The sequence below is a fragment of the Triturus cristatus genome, chromosome 6 (assembly GCF_964204655.1).
Source record: "Triturus cristatus chromosome 6, aTriCri1.1, whole genome shotgun sequence".
NCBI lineage: Eukaryota > Metazoa > Chordata > Amphibia > Caudata > Salamandridae > Triturus > Triturus cristatus.
The window spans coordinates 1,928,999,905-1,929,018,463 of NC_140589.1; the positions used below are offsets into that span (position 1 = coordinate 1,928,999,905).

General features: G+C 46.7%; 1 protein-coding gene across 5 annotated transcripts in view; it reads right to left on the bottom strand.

Annotated features, from left to right (window-relative positions):
• LOC146822509 (uncharacterized) overlaps positions 1 to 18,559 on the bottom strand; it is a 125,428-nt gene that overhangs the window by 42,813 nt on the left and 64,056 nt on the right. For all 5 annotated transcript variants that reach the window (XM_085613623.1, XM_085613624.1, XM_085613625.1 and 2 more), the window contains one exon: positions 13,653 to 13,766. In XM_085613623.1, coding sequence (XP_085469749.1) covers positions 13,653 to 13,766 — 114 coding nt within the window. The remainder of the gene's footprint in view (positions 1 to 13,652; positions 13,767 to 18,559) is intronic.

Sequence of the window (18,559 nt, forward strand, 5' to 3'; positions counted from 1 at the left end):
TGATCTCCAGCTTTCCCTTATAACCACCCCCATGGAGCTGGCTCTCCAGTAGAGGCAGGGGCCTCTGATCTTGAGCTCTCCCACGTGACCACCACCGTGGAGCTACCTCTCCAGTGGAGGCAGGGGCCTCTGATCTCCAGCTCTCCCATATAACCGCCCCCATGGAGCTGGCTCTCCAGTAGAGGCAGGGGGCTCGGATCAGCAGCTTTCCCACGAGACCGCCCAGTGGAGACGGCTCTCCAGTGGAGAAGGCTTTCCAGTGGAGACAGGGACCTCTGATCTCCAGCTCTCCCACACAACCGCCCCCGTGGAGCTGGCTCTCCAGTAGAGGCAGGGGGCTCGGATCAGCAGCTCTCCCACGAGACCGCCACTGTGGAGCTACCTCTCCAGTGGAGGCAGGGGCCTCTGATCTCCAGCTCTCCCATATAACCGCCCCCATGGAGCTGGCTCTCCAGTAGAGGCAGGGGGCTCGGATCAGCAGCTCTCCCACGAGACCGCCCAGTGGAGACGGCTCTCCAGTGGAGAGAGGAGCCTCTGATCTCCAGCTCTCCCACACAACCGCTCCCATGGATCTGGCTCTGCAGTGGAGGCAGGGGCCTCTGATCTCCAGCTCTCCCACGTGACCGCCACCGTGGAGCTGGCTCTCCAGTGGAGGCCAGGGCCTCGGATCTCCAGCTCTCCCACGTGACTGACCCCCCTCAACTAGCAGTAATGCAACTGTCACGACTGTGAAATCAAGGTGTGGACGAGAGTGTGGTCTGCCACAAGTCAGGTTAGGGCTTGTTAATGTTGCGCTGCAGATCCTGAGCCACCTCCTCAGAGATCCCAATGGACTCTGAGAGGCTGTTCTAAAGCTGGGCCCACGGGCATCTGTTGTCTCTGTGCAGGGCCCACACATGATATTTGGCTTTCAGGGTGAGGACAATACATGAGACCAAGAACCCACACTGTCTCAAGGCCCATCCTCACTGATGACCAGGATTGAGGCCAGAAGAAACGGGATCAAATCCTCAAACTCTCGGATTCGCTGCAGCGATGGAAAGGGAATGAACGCCACAGCGTCCAGGAAAGCCCCAGTAAAGGGAATTCTCTGTACGGGACTCACACTGAGCATTGCCTTCTTGATGGTAAAGCCTGTCTGTCATCCAGAGGAGGGATAGACTTTGACAAGCCTGCCTGCAGCAGCTAGGTGTCGAGGGAAGTGGGGGAAGTGGTTTTAGTACATTAAATTGGTGCAATCCCTGCCACTGACCGCTTCGCGGGTGCTATTCTGTGGCTAATCAATCCAGTCTCCTCATTTTCACTCTGTAATCCTTTCCTGGTCTTACTGACAGCCAGCTTCAGTAGCCCTTTATTTTTCAATTTCTAACTATTTTTTTCATCTCTCTTGAGAGTGGCAGGAGGCCAGCATGGCTTCTGGCGCGAGCTGTGGGCTCGCCTGCCTCCTGTGACATGAACCCGTGATCTACACCACCCTGGGAGGTTGCTGCCAGCTCTGCAGCACAGGAGGTACTTCCTGCATCTTTGTATCTCAAAGTAAGGTATTTCAGTGTTTATTATTATTTTGGGGCTTTTCCGTTCACAGCTGCAATCAGTCTCTGGAGTCGGTTCCCTTCCCCATGCCTTGTGGTGCGGATGCAATGGCATGCTATTGGGTAAATGCAGCATTAACACTTGTTTTAGTCTGTGTTTTCCTTCAAAACCCACCCCAAGGTCAATATTGTCCCAGAGAAAACATCCACCATAAAACGCAGCACTCCAGCATACTTTCTTATTGTTCATCGTGGATAATAAATTGTTCGGAGAGCACGACAGAGTATTAATCCTGGGAATACCTCAATATTAGCAAACACATTGTGTTTATGTACGCATTCAAGGGCTTTGCAAAAGTGATGACTTTTTATATTTAGGAACACAAGCACTGACAATTTATAAGTAAGCAGCTGCGATCGTTCGCAGGTTGGCATTGAAATATAAAAACAGCTAAATATTTGTGAAAATGAACCACTCTCATCCCAAATTTCACAGCAATCCATAGCCATACACTGTGCCTTACGTTCCTCAATGTGTGTGCAAAATACTTCGCACAGAAAGGACTGTCACTCTACAAGAAACATGTCAATTGAAAACCGCCAACCCACATTTGCTTTTCAGCAAACGTTTTACGTCTCGCCTACGCAGCGCGCATGAGCTGCTTAGCAGGACCTTTAGCCGTCGCTCTGCTCTTTTTGGAAGAACATAGTCGTGCTTGTGGCGGCAACCCCCTTGCGGGAGCGAGCAGGGGCACGCCCACAAGCACGAGTATGTGCTTCCAAAAAGAGCCGACTGCGCACGCACAACTCCGGGCCAGTTAACACAAAATTGCAGTGGCAGCAGTGTGTTTTGCTTTTACTGTGACAAGCACGCGTGTGCTTTCAAATAGCAAAACACACAAGAGGATGGACAGAATGTTGCACACTGGCAAAACATTCACCCCAGTCACAGATCTAGGCCCAATCCATCGTTATTTTGCTCACCACGCCACCCCAGTTCAGACATGGAAAATAGCAGCATTAGTTATTCACTCGTGCACAGCTATCATTTACTTTGTGTTTCGCTTTTACTGTGACAGTTTTCTCATCACTTCTTGCCTCGTGCTCTATATTCCTTTCTTTTTTTTTTATCATTCATGTTTTTCTTTTACCTTTTCTCACTATTTGTCACCACGTCCACCACCACTTCCACCACGACCACCATGTCCACCACCACATCCACCTTCACCACCACGTCCACCACCAGCACCACCACCACGTCTTCCACCACCACCACGTCCACGATGTCCACCACGATGTCCCCACCACCACCAGGATCCCCACCACCACGTCTACCACCACCACGTCTACCACCACCACTTCCACCACCATGTCCACCACCACCACGTCCACCACCACCACCACCACGTCCACCACCACGTCCACCACCACCACCATGTCCACCACCACGTCCTCCGCCACCACGTCCTCCGCCACCACATCCTCCGCCATGTCCACCACCACCATGTCCTCCGCCACCATGTCCTCCGCCACCACGTCCTCCGCCACCACGTCCACTACCACCCACGTACACCACCATGTCCACCAACACCACCATTACCATCAGAACGTTCACCACCACCAGCACGTCCACCACCATGTCCACCACAACAACCTCCACCACATCTACCACCACCACGTCTATTACAATCACCACGGCCACCACCATGTCCACCTCCACCACCACGTCCACCACCACCACCATGTCCTCCACCACCACATTCACCACAATGTCCACCATGTCCACCACCACATCCACCACCACCATGTCCACCACCATCACGTCCACCACCACCACATCCACCACCACCATCACGTCCACCACCATCACGTCCACCACCATGTCCACCACCACGTCCACAACCACGTCCACCACCACGTCCACGTCCACCACCATGTCCATGTCCACCACGTCCACCACCACCATGTCCACCACCACCACATACACCACCACGTCCACCACCATGTCCACATCCACCACCATGTCCACGTCCACCACCACCACCACCACCATGTCAGCCACGCCCACCACGTCCACCACCACCACATCCATCACATCCACCACCACGTCCACCACCACCACATCCACCACCACCACCACATCCACCACCACCACGCCCACCACGCCCTCCACCACGTCATCCACCACCACCACATCCACCACCACGTCCACCACCACCACGTCCTCCACCACCACCACGTCCTCCACCACCACCACGTCCACCACCATATCCACCACCACCACGTCCACCACCATGTCGTCCACCACCACATCCACCACCACCACATCCACCAGCACCACCACCACGTTCACCACCACATCACCCACCACGTCCTCCACCACCACCATGTCCACCACCACATCCACCATCACCACCACGTCCACCGCTTCCACCACGTTCACTAGCACCACGCCCACCACCACCACATCCACCACCACCACCACCACGGGCACCACCACCACGGCCACCACCACCAAGGCCACCACCACCACCATATCCACCACCACCACGTCCACCACCACCATGTCCACCACCACCATGTCCACGTCCACCACCACGTCCAACACCACCACTACGTCCACAACCCCCACCACGTCCACAACCACCACCACGTTCACCACCACCACCACGTCCACCACCACCACGTCCACCACCACCACGTCCACCACCACCACGTCCACCACCCGTGACAGGTAAAGTGTCACTGGATGGCAGGGGTAGTAGAATTGTTAACCCCGGCTGTACATGGGACATTTAAGGATGCATTGGGTGCGAGAAGATGGGAATAGGGGCTAGAAGTATTACAGCAGACCCAAGATACATTTTGAAGAGGCGCAATGTCACAGGGGCTCCTATAAAAGCACTCGCATTATCTCTACCTCACAGTGGCATACCTGCACGAGCCACTCACTCAAAACAAGCATTGGCATAGGCAATAGGTCTCGTCTTTGGGACCTTATAAGTGTTGAGCCATGCAACACTTGATGTTATTAAACTAAGGATATTGTGCTGGATAACCTAACACTTATAAGGTCCCACAGACGAGACCTATTGGCTATGCCAATGCTTGTTTACCTCTTAGGGCCTGATCACGATGGCAGGGAGACCGCCACCAACAGGCTGTCAATGGCGGTCTCCCCGCCATCGGAACAGGGATCTCTGTCTGCCATATTATAATGGCTTCTGGACGGATGGCTGTCGGAAACTCCAAATGCCACGGACTCGACAGGCGGTCTTTATCCGACCGCCTGTCGGACCTCCCAGTAGTCGCAGAATGGCAGCACCCCCGTAGGGATTACAATATCCCTTTCTGCCAGTCGTTCTGCGGCGGGCAACCCACCGTGAAATGACAGGCAGAAACTGATTTGGGGGCAAGTAGCAAGACCCCCTAATCCCCTGGGCCAGAGAAAGTAGCACTGGGGAGCACCTATGGTGCACCCCTACATAGCCCTACACCATGTGGTAGGCACTGCATGGTGCATGCCACTTAGTGCAGAGATGTGTGTGGGATATCAGTTTTGCCTTGCAGCGAGTGCTGCAGAGCGCAGCACCCACCGCAATACAAAACGTGGGCAATGCGACCACCACTGTTGCAGTCACATCGTGATTTGCCCTATGGGACCGACGCCTTGTTGGCGGGGGTCCCAAATATGATACAACGGCGGACGGACTGAAGTCCGTCCACCTTCATAATGACCCCCTTAGTTTTGTTGCTCTCTGTAGACAAGAGTTTATACACGCATATTTCCGCTCTGTGAAGCTGATAAGCCATTCAACGCCCATTCAGGGGTAGTATAACGATATAAATCAAATTAAAATAAAATGCAATATAAATCGTGCAACACACATGATGTAGTCTCTTAAATAAAAAAAGAAAAAGTGTATTTCTTAATTTTTTTTAACCTGCCGAAGCATTTCATCTTAGTAAATTAGATTCTTTCACTGCATTCAGTGGCTTTTCTTAAAAATGCTAGCTTTTAAACAGGCGCTCTTTGGAAAAATGTATGCCCTGCTCCTTACAACAACAACGCCATAAGTGAACTAAAAGGCGCGTCACATGTCATGTACACCCAATACCTGGCCTAGATTCCTATTATACATAGAAAGCATCATATTATACATCAAATACAATAGGTTTTTGTGCAGCGCAATCACTAAACCTACATATTTGAAGGTGCTCTCATAGCTGATAACGCAGTAAAAGATGGCTCGGTGAAATAAAATATTTGCCTCAGATCACACATTATGGGTCAAGCATGAAAGTGGTGATCACCCCAGGTTTTCTGATTTCACATTCTGTTCTGTCAGTAAGCACCTGCGATCATTTACAGGTTGGGATTGAAATATGTAAACCGCAAATTTTCGGCCTTTCTGGATTTTCCTCAGGTCATGTAGTCCAGCGTTTTAATGCATTTTCTGTAGAGATGTAGATTTACTTAATATACATTTTATTCAGATGTATAAACTCAGCTGTTTATACTTCCCTGGTCGATCAACTGATTACTCTTTCTTTGGATGGTAACACTCACTGTTAAATCTGCAAAGGCACACCTCACAATGTGTAATGTACGCTGCAAACTCTCATCATTCGTAATAATGTTTTGATTTATGTGTATTGTGCAACAGTTTTTTTTGTTTTTATAGTCAGCCCCGCCACCCCCCGCTGCCCCCTCCCTTCTCCCTTAGTAGGTCAAAAACGTTGCCATTTACAATGCCAATAGCTTCAACTTAAAAAAACACAAGACCTAATGCAGTTCCAATGCATGTTTTCAGTGTAGTGACTATTGGCGCGCATGGCGCGCCTACGTCATTTGACAAAAAGTGAAAACCTAGTTTGCAAGGCCTAAAATAAATTACTTTTTCTCACATATCTGTGTGGGATCACCATGCCGGCACAAATATCCGACCATTTAGCATTCCTCTGTTTCCCCGAGTAAAATGATACCTCACTTGTGTGGGTGGGCCAAGGGCTGCGACTGGGAAAGGCCAAAAACGTAGAGATTGAGGGGACAGCCCAGCGAACTCTAAGCGCTATATTTTTTTAATATACATTTTTAGGCTGATTCTGCATTTGACACCGACACAAGTGAGGTATAAATTTGATCGGGAGACTAAGGGGAACGCTGGGTGGTAGGAAATTTGTGTCAGCATGGTCATCCCAAACAAAAATGTGAGGAAAGTGTGATTTGTTTTTTAGCAAAATCCTACATTTGCAGGGGATTCTGGGTAAGAAAACTTTAGGAGATCCTCACAAGCCACCCCTTCCTTGACTCCCCCGGGTGTCTCGTTTTCAGAAATGTCTGGGTTTGGTAGGTTTCCCTAGATGGCCGACAAGTCCGGTACCAAAAGCGCAGGGGACTTCCTCGCACAACCATCTCTTTTTGTGATCAATAATTTTGAAGTCGCCACAGTATGTTTTGGGCCATTTCCTGTCGTGGGCACTAGGTCTACCCACACAAGTGACGTACCATTTTTATTGGGAGACTTGGGAGAATACAGAATAGTAGAACAAGTGTTATTATCAGTTGTCTTTCTATGAATTTCTGCCTTCCAAATGTAAGACAGTGTTTAAAAAAGAAGACATTTTGAAAAATGCCGCCTAATTCACATGCTAGTATGGCTACCCACAAATTTAGAGATGTGGAAATAACAACTGCTTCTAAACTCTATATTTTGTTCCCATTTCGGAAATATATAGGTTTTCTTGATAACTATTTTTCACTCTTTATAATTTACCAAATGAAATGCCGTATACCCGGTACACAATGGAAAACCATAGCAAGGTGCAGCTCAGTTATTGGCTCTGGGTTCCACGGGTTCTTGGTGAACCTACAAGTCCCATATATCCCTGCAACCAGAAGGGTCCATTGGATGTAACGGTCTATAGCTTTAAAAATCTGTCATATTTAGAAGAAGTTACAGGTAAAAACGTTGGCACAAAAGGCTGTTTTTTTCAACTCAATTTCAATATTTCTTATTTTGAACTGTTAGATTCTATCCACAAAAAAAACCTTGAAGGATCTACACAAATGACCCCTTGCTGATTCCATAATTTTGTCTACTTTTCAAAAGTGTATAGCTTTCCAGGATCCATCCTTGCATTCACACTCATGTCTTCCACCAACTGGAAAGAGGTTGAAAGCACAAAAAAAGATAGCAAAAATAGGCTGTGTCCCGTTAAAATGGAAAAACTGTGTAAAGAAATGTAGATTTGCTGACAAAAGTCTGCCTGTCTCTGAAAGTTGAGAAGATGTTCATTTCAGCACCACAACACCTTCTTTGATGCCATTTGCAGAGAAAAACCCTGACACTTTCTTCTGCAGCACTTTTTTCCAATTTTTCCCAAAAACCCAACATTTATCGGTATTTTGCAAAATTTCTCGGTCTCCTCCAGGGGAATCCACAAACCCCGAGTACCTTAAGAATCCACAGGACGTTGGAAGAAAAGGACGTAATTTTGGCTTTGATGTCTTATGTGGACAAAACGGTATGGGGGCCTAAGCACGAACTACCCACAAATAGCCAAAAAAGGGCGTAGAGACCTGACAGCAATGGGGTTCAGATGGGTTACGGCTGATTCGGGACGAGAGACCGTTGTTGACACTGGATCACGGGCTGGCGCCCATTGACTCAGTCCACCAGTACTGAAGAAACTGGTGTGGACCTTGGTGGCGTTGTAATTCTGAACTGGCATTGGTATGGGTCCAGGAACAGGTGCCGAGGAGTCGGTCGCTGTCGGGGTGGACCGCCAGCAGATGTCAGACTGGTGGCTCCTGCAGCTCACTGGAGCCCAAAGGTGTTCCAGAGGGATCCAGAAGCGTGTGAACAATTTGCAGCATAGCTTCTTTAAAAGCCAGTTTGGCTGCGGGGCAGCACTTTTTAAAAACACAGCAACAAGTCTGGGTAGACTCTAGGCACACCTCAGACAGTTGAGACAAGCAGAGACATTGCTTATAGACTGCTCTAAGGGAGCTCTGTGAGCAGCCAAGCTCATTTAAGAATCTTTCCCACAATCCTGAAGTATTTACCATGTACATAACTATGTTACTCCCTACCAAGGGAACAAGATTTGCTCCTGCACCAGGAGCTGTGCACAGCCTGTCTGGGAATGCCCCGAGGGAACCTAGTGGATGACAGTATGAGGGAAGGGCTTTTAGTCGCATGGAGTTCACCAAGATGCTGGTCAGGAGACAAACATAAAAAGAAGAGGGAAACAGAGAGCTTTGTTGAAAGCAGCAACTGTGGAGTATGAACAACTCTGTGCCATCCTTGTGTGGCTTGGGGCTGAGAATGGCACTGAGCCAACATGAGTGCGGCCAGACAGCTTACCATGGTCTCACTACATCTTTCATTGGGCTGGCTTCCTGGTCTTGTGCGAGAGGTGGGCAGAGGAGGCACTGCTTCATTGTTCTTCCTGTAGGTTAGAGCGAATACCGAAAGGGAAGTTTAGAACGGAAGAACTGGAGTGAGGAAGCGAGCAGTCTACTGATGCGACAGTAAATGCTGACCACTGCAGTGTTTTTCAATTTAAATGGTACAGAACTATGTTGGCAGAACTGGTGAGGTGAGGTCTTTGTTGATGGTAAATTCTCTTCTCAGTTCATGGCTGAATGGTCTCACATTACACTTGGTGCACGGTGACCACCAACGAAACAATCGGTGCAATCCTAAAGCACACAAGAGGAGAACAGAGTCGTTTCTTGAAAAAGATGCAAGTGAAACCCACGTAACAGGGGCCAAAGATAAACTGGCAAACTGCTGGGAATACACAGGGGTAAGTACATATTTAAATTAAGTAATACCCCATTAACCAATCCAAGCCCACCCAGACAGTAGAACCATATGCCTCCCTTTCATACAGCAAAACAAGATGATAACATTTAAACAAAACAAGATATACAAGATGGCAAATACACTGACATCACAAGAACTGCAAACAATCCATGAAACAGAAAGACCAACAAGACTCTGAAATAGATTTTCAAAGGCAATCTCTTCACTCTGGTACTGCAGCACAATAAGCCACCAGAAATGCAAGCGGTACTTTGATCTCCGGAATTGTAAGCACATTTTTTCATTACTTCTTGACTTTAGCAAGTATGAATGTATGCTACCACTGATCCCCCAACACACGGACAGCACTGTCCCTGCCTTCTTTTACAGATCCAGGTTCCCTAGAGTAGGACAACCCTCTCCTCACCGCCAGTGGATCTTTTTTTTCACGTATCCAATCTCCCACACACAGCTTGGTCAACTTGGAACATGAATTCCCAGGATGCTTGGCAGAAACTAATTTCAAATCACTTACACATTCAGATTCACAAAACAAATCAGTCACCCTTTTATTTTGTCTCCACAACTTCCATGATTCGGAAAGGGCACAATATTGACACAAAGTCCATGCACTAGTCCAAAAGGAGACTTCCCAGTCACCAAATGGGGAGTCGCGCTGTAAGACAACAGCAGCTGGTTCGGAGGTTCTTCTATATAGTTCTTTCCACCATTTTTCTTTCTGACGACTGTGCCTTTAGGCGGATGCCATTTTAGGAGCTGGCCTAGCCGCCAGAACTTGGTGTGAAATAAAGTACTTAATGGGACCAGCACCCTGTCCAGCAGCGGGTGTGCTGGCGGTGTGCCGAAGACAAGCCCATCTGCTCCCAGACAAGGCCAACACAATGTCTGCTGACTAATAGACTTGGTAATTCACTCAGTACTTAGCTGCTGGATCGCAGTTCCCTAATCAAATGCTGCTCTTCGCTATATAAGCCTGATGATTTGAGACAAATTAGTTCATCGTCTTGGGTCACTACACTGAGAAAGTGGCTGTATTGTACCCCTTTACCTTTCCTGCGTTGGACAGACATAAAGGTTTGTTCGATAGCCTAGTAATAAATGGCCCATCTGTGGTTAGGAATGTTTCAACCATATTCAACCATAAAAGAACAAGCCTTCGACCTGAAACTTAACATGCAGGCAATAACAGACACTTGCTTCAATGATTTTGCTGCAAAGGTTTGCAATGAGATGGCACCCATTGGCTATTCTCCTAGGGAAAAACTCTTGGAAGTGTATAAAAGTTTCCACTAGTTTAAAAAAGGCATTCGAATAATTTATTGTGATATTTAGGGACTCAACTGGTTGTTTCTGCTCTTGTGTCCAATTTATAGTTCATCATCTGTGGATGCTGAACAATTTGTTTTGCTCGCTCGCACACTAGCAGAAGAGGTGAGTTCCAATACCAATTTACTTCTGTCTTGAGTTTTGAATATTCATTTTGATCAGACCTCCGCCTCTCCAACAGCAGCATTTCTCGATCCATTAGCCGCGTTTGAGCTGAAACCTGGTAGCTTTCTTCTCGCCCATATACTTGGTCACTTTTTAGACATTATCTGTTCAAATAACCAAAAATAACAGTCCTAAAATTCTTGCCTCTTTCTATGGGCTGACCACTAGCCTCTTCGATTCAATGTAGAAACTGGAAGGTAGTCTCGGATAAAGCATTATTTAATATTATTCCTTGCACTGATGCTTCAGTGAGCAGCTCAATCTTATCCACCATACTGGTGAAAAAGTATTACAACTTTCTCTGCTCTTCTGCGGATTGCCTGGCTCCTCTTAAAACATCCGGCCAAACCCCTGTTGGCTTCTATCAATTGGTACACACTAGAAGCAAAAGCTCCTCACCTTTCTTCATGTGCTACTGATCAGTTATTGCCAGGATGATCACCTCGACACTGGGACAGAATAGAACAGGGCAAACTACACATATTTATATGCTATTTGCAGGGCAAACCTTGCTTTCTACTAGATTACAATTTAGAGCTTCTCATAGCGCTGGCAAGACGAGGGGGTATCAGAGCGCTTTACATCAATGCATGCAATCCCAAATAACAAGTATAATCATACATTTGGAATCAGATCCAGATGAAACAGTGATTGATCACGCAGTGGACAGGAGAGCAGGGAAGGAATACAAGGAGAAGATAAGAGCCGAGTTCATGTCTTGGCAGCCGATTGACATCCTGCTACCTCAGGAGTCTTGAGGAGGAGATCCTTGCAGTCTCTTGAAGCTTAAGAAGGACGGGGAGTTGGTCCGGATATGTACAGGAATGGAGTTCCAGATTTTTGGGGCACTGGTCGAGAAGGAGCGAGCCAGGGTTTTCTGTTTGTTGGCTTTAGGTGGGAGAAGGAGTAAGGTATTGGAGCTTTTTAGGTTTCTTGACTGGCCTGCCTTTTTTAGTTTTGAGGCGAGGTAAGCTGGTTTCCCAGTGTGAAAGGCTTTGTGTGAGAGACACTTCAATAGGGAGCCATTTCAGTTCTTTAAGGGTAGGCGAGATGTGGTCATATATTTTTATTCCAGTGACCAATCTGGCTGCTGCATTGAGATTGGTTCTAAGTGGAGCGAGGTGGGATAGCGCGGTGCCTGTGAGGGTGGCATTTCCGTAGTCTAATCTTGACAGCACCATCGCTTGTGTGGCAGATATGAGGTCGCTCAGCAGTAAGTAGGGTTTGATTTTGTTCAGAAGTTTCAGGTTGTAGAAGGAACTCTTCCCACTGTTCTTTATAAGATCTTTCATGGCGGATTGGGGTCTAATGTGATTCCTAGAGATTTGGTGGAGTCGGATTGGGTAGGATTGCAATTAAGAGCATCTATGGAGTTTAGCCATTCTTGCAATTTGGGGGGGGGTTGGTTTGACCTTGATATGGGCTGAATTTTTGGGTTGGGTTTTAGGTGGTTGTGAGATTGCCAGTGTTGAACTTCTTGGAGGGGGGCATTCAGTGGGTGTATGTCGTCTAGTGATGTGAATTCCAAGTAGAGCTGGGTGTCATCCACATGTAGATAGAAGGGGATGTTTACTTGGTTGAGAAATGGCTTCGAGAGGCTTCATGTAAATACTGAACAGAGTAGGTGAGAGGACAGAGCCTTGGGGAGTATACCCCGGGTGATTGTCATTGTGTGAGGAGTCAGATTGTTTATTTTTATTTGTTGAGAGCAGTTTTGTAGAAAAGACGTGAACCAGAGTAGGACCACTCACTCCGCGCCGATCCTTTTTTGGAGGGAGTCCAAGAGAAACTTGTGGTCAACCGTGTCGAGTGCTCCAAGGCCATGTTTTCTGTGATTACAGATTTACAATTTTTGCAGCTCAGCGTAGCTTTGGCTCAATTTGTTTTGTCCAACCGAGAACAAGTGGTCTATCTACCACCCTACACCCCAAATTATAGGAAGCTCAGTTGTGGGGTTCCCCAGGGCTCAGCTTAATCTTTACATGGTGCCTCTGGCCAGAGTGTTTGAACCTTGGGGATTTAATATTGGGTTGCACGCAGCTGATACACAATTGATTCTAGCCTTCCTATCAACTCAAGGAGTTAACAATTGTTAACATTCAGTGTTGTCTCTCGGCTATTGCCAGCTGGACGCTTAAAAGCTCCCTTAAAGGTCCCCCAAAGGCTTAGCCATTGGCAGTCCCTGCAGTCAACCCAATACACAGAGCTAAAGGCAACGTGTAGTGTGGGTTGGCCACACCCCACACTCTGCACATCCTGGAGGGATTGGTAATGAGCAATGCCAGTTATGTTTTGCATGGATATTTTACAAGTTATGGATTACAGAGCTAAGCATAGCCTGTGAATTGTCGCAAGTTTCAGGTGGACAGATACAGAACAGACAGATAGTGTTGCTAATGCATCTGGTAATAATTTACATCACTTCCATCAAACATTGGGAGAGGATGTGGCCCAACAGCTGGGGTGGTCGACCTCGAAGCAGGGGAACCGGGTAAGAGTCTCGGCAGGGATGCTCAATATCCTGTGAATCTGGGCCAAGCACTTAATCCCCCCCGTGCCGAACAAAAAGATGAATGAGTCAGTCTGTAATGCAACTGGTGCTCAGGTAAAATGCTCTGATACCTTCAGGTCTAGTTCGCGCTTTAAAAAAAACTCCAAGAACAAAAAACATACAACTCATCCTTATGACTCAAGATTGGATCTGAAAAAGCCAGGCACCTTTTATCTTAACAAAAGTATTTATACTAGCACACAGATAGAGACCTGGAATTCCGCACGCTGCCAGCTGTCTCACCTGTGACGGGGCATGTCATACAATCTTCTGTCGGTGAATCTCGGTGACCCAGGAAGTGTAAATCCTTCTCTTCTTTTGTGTCAAGTAGTTGATCAGGGCTGGCAATGGGCGCATCTGAAAACAGAACACAAAGCCCAATAAACTCCTTATGAGTAACTGACCCCACTGCTCCTTTCATCATCTACGAGTCGCAGGCACTACTAGTGTGACAAGCAATAGGTGGGCCACATTCATTGGTGAATGCATTGTTGTATTACTCAGGTTCTTGCCACCCTACACACAGGTCTGTGCTCTTCCAAAATAAATCTGTCAAATAACTGTAGACTATCGTTCCATCATACTCTGTCTCACAAATGAATAAAGAAAGGCATGTCAGTAAGTTTTATGATGTATATTGGCCCCTTCCTTAAACTAAAAGTGCAAGCCACCTGCTGTCGAGATCTCCCAAAGGCATTTATTATGGTTATAGATTACTTAGCATAATTTCCGGACAGCCTTCGGGAGTACAGACAGACAGATAGACATGCGCACACTATGCCATACAGAGTACATAAACACACTATCCATCTTTACATAAACACAATAACTAATAACTATCAAGTGTCTATCTATATTTGATTCTATAAAGAGCATCAATGCTACTTTTCAGGAAACTCGAGGCTATTACAATGAAACCTCTTAAATGAAGAGGACACCATCAATCTTTATGCCAGTCAAACAGGACAGCTGAGATGGTAGTATGCTTTTTAAATCTCCTTATATATCTGAATTTGGCCAATTCAGGCTCAAATTACATCCGCCCAATATCCAATCTGGCTGCAGCATCTGAATGTTCTGAAGACTGGCCGATGTTTTCAGGAGACCCAAATATGCCGCCACGCTAGATTTGCTATGCTGCAAGCAGACAAGCATGTGAACCACTCAGATTTTCAGTCAAAAACTTATCATAACAATATGCCTCTTGAATCCTGGGTGGTGGAAGCAGACCTTTGGTACACCAGCAAACGGTGGCCTGAGCAACAGTCAGAATATGCCAGGATCCCCAGGTTTCCTACATCCTCTTTAAATAATGGAGATGTGTCCATCGAGGTAGCCACCAGATAGGATACAGACGCGAGTTGAAGAAGGTAAGAAATATCTTGGCTATGTGAAGGATGAGCTACAAGAAACTGCCTCATCCAGTTGTAATTGCAAAAAGAACAATTGATGGACAGAATGGAGAACAATGTCATACATTCACCCCAGTTTAGAGATCTGGGTCTAAATCCATCGTTGCTTTGCTCACCATGCCATTCCAGTTGGACCCAGCCATATGCAAATCAGTCTTGACCCTGTGCCTCATGGGAACAGTCCAGCCCGAAATTCCAGGCCAGGTCCTCCCTGGACTGGAAACAAGCATCCTAGGACCGGTTTGGGTTGTCATCCAGTTGTAAAGCAAAGCAAGGGCTGTAGAACCAGGGCCTTCCTCCCCTTAATGTGAACTAGCACAAGAGTGTCTGAAGCATTACGCAAGGCGTAGGCATGAGGAGAAAGCTATGAATTATAAGACGCTGGGAGAGGCCAACGCTTGTGTGACACCCCACAAATGGGTTTATCCTTGGAGGTAAACTTGCACCGCCTAGCATTTCTCTTGACAAAAATAACAAAATACACTCTAGGGCCCCATTTTGATTTAGGAAATCAAAAGGATGTTGAACCAGGAGGCTGTGGTGGGCTATGTTGAAAACTACTGATGGATCCAAAAGATGAACGTCCCAGGATCAATGTCCAACATCTACATCTGATCCCACACCAAGATCACTGTAGTAGGAGAACCCATACCGGACTGAAGCCCGCCTGAAATGGAGGACCTTAGGAGTTTGAGTCATAACTTCTGGCGCTGGATTGTCATTTATGTTTCCAATGGGGAAGCGAAAGTGAGAGCTTGATCTCAAGTTTGCAGGTCAACCGATTTTATGGTGGATTTTCTTTAACCAAAGAAAGAACAACAGCCATTTCAAAATTGTTTCACAACTTTCCCTGAGAGTTAGGACTCGGTAATGAATTTTAATAAGGAAAAATCATTAAATCCTTAGAATGCAACAGAAAACTCACCACATAAGTTTCACTGGGCGACTGCAAGGATGTATGAGGAGATATGTTGTTTAATGCTCCTGCACACTAAAATCCTGGTCACTCAGCCTTTCATCCTTTTAAGGTCGATAAAATGAGTACCATTGAGTTGGGTAACAAAAACATCTGATATTCAGCACCAAGATACCCTTGTGGATGAACGTGCGCTTTACAAATACAGATCATGTTAGGTTATCCACATAGTGGTTAAATCGCCCACTGGGAGCTGCATTTTATTAGCCCAGATAACGTTGATGGAAACAAAAAAGAGGGGGACTCCGCAAAGGCTAAAGAGGGTTTAAAGACGAGCTTAATTCCTTTCGGAATGCCAACATTTTCAACCATCCTAAAGGTTTTCAAGTGGAATGCAACGTATTATGAATGTTTTACAACTAGAATTGCTTTTTGGAAAATCTAAGATGATAGTAATAATGAGGCTGCTGAATTAATCAATCTTATTTGTGGAAACATAGCCTTTTCCTCATAAAACCTCTAGTTGGAAGGGGTTCAGAACTTTTGGCTAAGATAAAGGGAGAAAACCATTCACAATTTTAAAATGTAGGATTGCGATAAATCATGGCAATGGGAGGAACCATATCAAAGGCCTTAGTAGAAGTGGCGTTTATGTGGTACAAGCAGGCCAAAGGGTCTTTATTTAGAGGAGCCGAGTCCGTGTCGAGGTCCTTGTGGGCTGGTTACCTTCAGGGAGATATCAGGACAGAGACTTTTTCAATGAGCCGGTTTTCATATTTGTAGAATTGTTTATCTTTTGGTCACACAGATAAAAAGCTAAGAATGAAAATGTGGTTCGTTCTACCAGGCTTTATTGTAGAGGGAAATCTCAATAGCAGTACAACTCGGGAAGCAAAAACTAGGATTTGGGTTTGTTTCGTTTTATGGTCAATTTGAAAGTTTGAGAAGAACTCACTGGTGCACGTGCACTGTGCTAAGCCACTTGCTCATCTCCACTGCAGGCAGACGGCAAGTCAATGTTGCAATGGAAGAGGAGGACAAGGGAACGCAGCACAGTACACCAGAACCAGTGATGGAGCAAGGTTTCGCATAAAGAGAAACTTGCTCGTATGCAATCCTCTCAAATAACCTGTAACTCTATAATCAACCTGTCCGTGAGTACCAACAGCGCACCAAATTCAACATATTGTATCTAGGGGACGCTTTCCTATGTTCTTTTTCTAATGACTAACCCAATTGTTCTTAGATGGCAGCTAAAACGCGGGAATTCTACAACGCATGCGTCTACTACATCTACGTAGTATGACGTTTTCTGTCGCTTGGGAGGGAAATCTTTGCAGCTTTGCATTAGCTTCTAAAATGCCCGCTTTAAAGTAACGCACTAACGCACATGCTGAGCTGAAACTAACCTATGCACGTACTACTAAGCTATTAATGCAAAAGATTTATTAAATAAATGGGGTTAGAGCAGAAGTAAGTGGTATACAGTGAATTCATTCATTTTTGTATTCTAACATGTTCTTTTCTGACTTTATTAATAGTTCGTATTTGGGCCTTGGTGGGTGACCACGTCTCTGTTCCCTTGTGATTTCTACACATGCGCAAACCGACTGCTTGCCCTGGAACAAGTGATGCAAATTTGTCTGACTGCCAAACCCTAAGCCGGCAAGGACATGAGAACCCAAACTCTTGACCCTACTAGAGGAAAAAGGTGCAACAATGTATAAAGACTTACCGGTCCACATATGAAATGCTTGTGGGAATAAAGCTTGTGGGTATTAAAATGAAGGGACGGAGAATTAGACAATAGCCTAAAGAACAATATTGCACCTAGGATGGTGTGATGTCCTCACCCCACTGCTTGGCCCAATCAAATTGCGGGTGATCATGGAATTGAAACTGTGAGAAGTTGGCCTGATATGTAGTGCTCACTATTCTAGTGATCACTGTGTATCATTCCAAACGACCCTTATTGATGATTGGTTGTAAGTCAACCTTATAGACCAGCTATCCTAGTAGCATGGACACGAGCAGTCTTAGGCTAAACTCTACAGGGCGTGTTAAGCCAGCTGTTTACCATCACATATACCCCTTGAACACCAAGTGAAAGGACACCACACAAGTTGTTATAAAAATAAAAGGATATTTATTTATAACAAGACTACCCTGGCTCTTTATGAGTCAGGGAGCTAAGCACACTACAAAACTCTTACGAAAATACTTCAAGTTGCACAATTTACACAAATGCCCGAGGGGCACGAGAAACCATCTACACTAACAGTGAAATGCGAATGGTTAGAGTCTGGAGTTACTGATTCCGGAGTGATCCGATCAGTGGGACTAAACGAAAAAGGAACTGGACACTTGTAGAGCGAACCTGCGATGGAGCACCGAAATGCTCGAGTTACCTAGCCAGAGGCTGCGGCTGCGTGAAGTTCGGCAAGATGTCGGGAGTTCTCGTTGTAGTCTCAGGAGCCTGAAAGAAGAAGTTGCTGGCAGGCGACCAGTGTCGATGTTCAGCGAGATCCAAGCCTGGATCGGTGATGAAGGGAACCTGAAAGCAGAGGGGACTCAGTTCTCAACCGCTAGCCAGCGATCGTGTGGGCACCCGGAGGGTACCGGCTGAAGTCACCTCGACCAGGTGAGTGGATGACGTCGGACTCGGCTGTTCCTCGGACCAGGAGGCGCGGCGGCGACCAGGATGGAGGGCGAGCTGTCCCACGAAGGTGTCTGCTGTCGTTGATGCTGGGCCCAGGAGTGGGGCAGCAGGTCTTGGCAGTGGCAAGCCCACGCGGTAGAGTCAAGATGACGTCTGGAGTGGA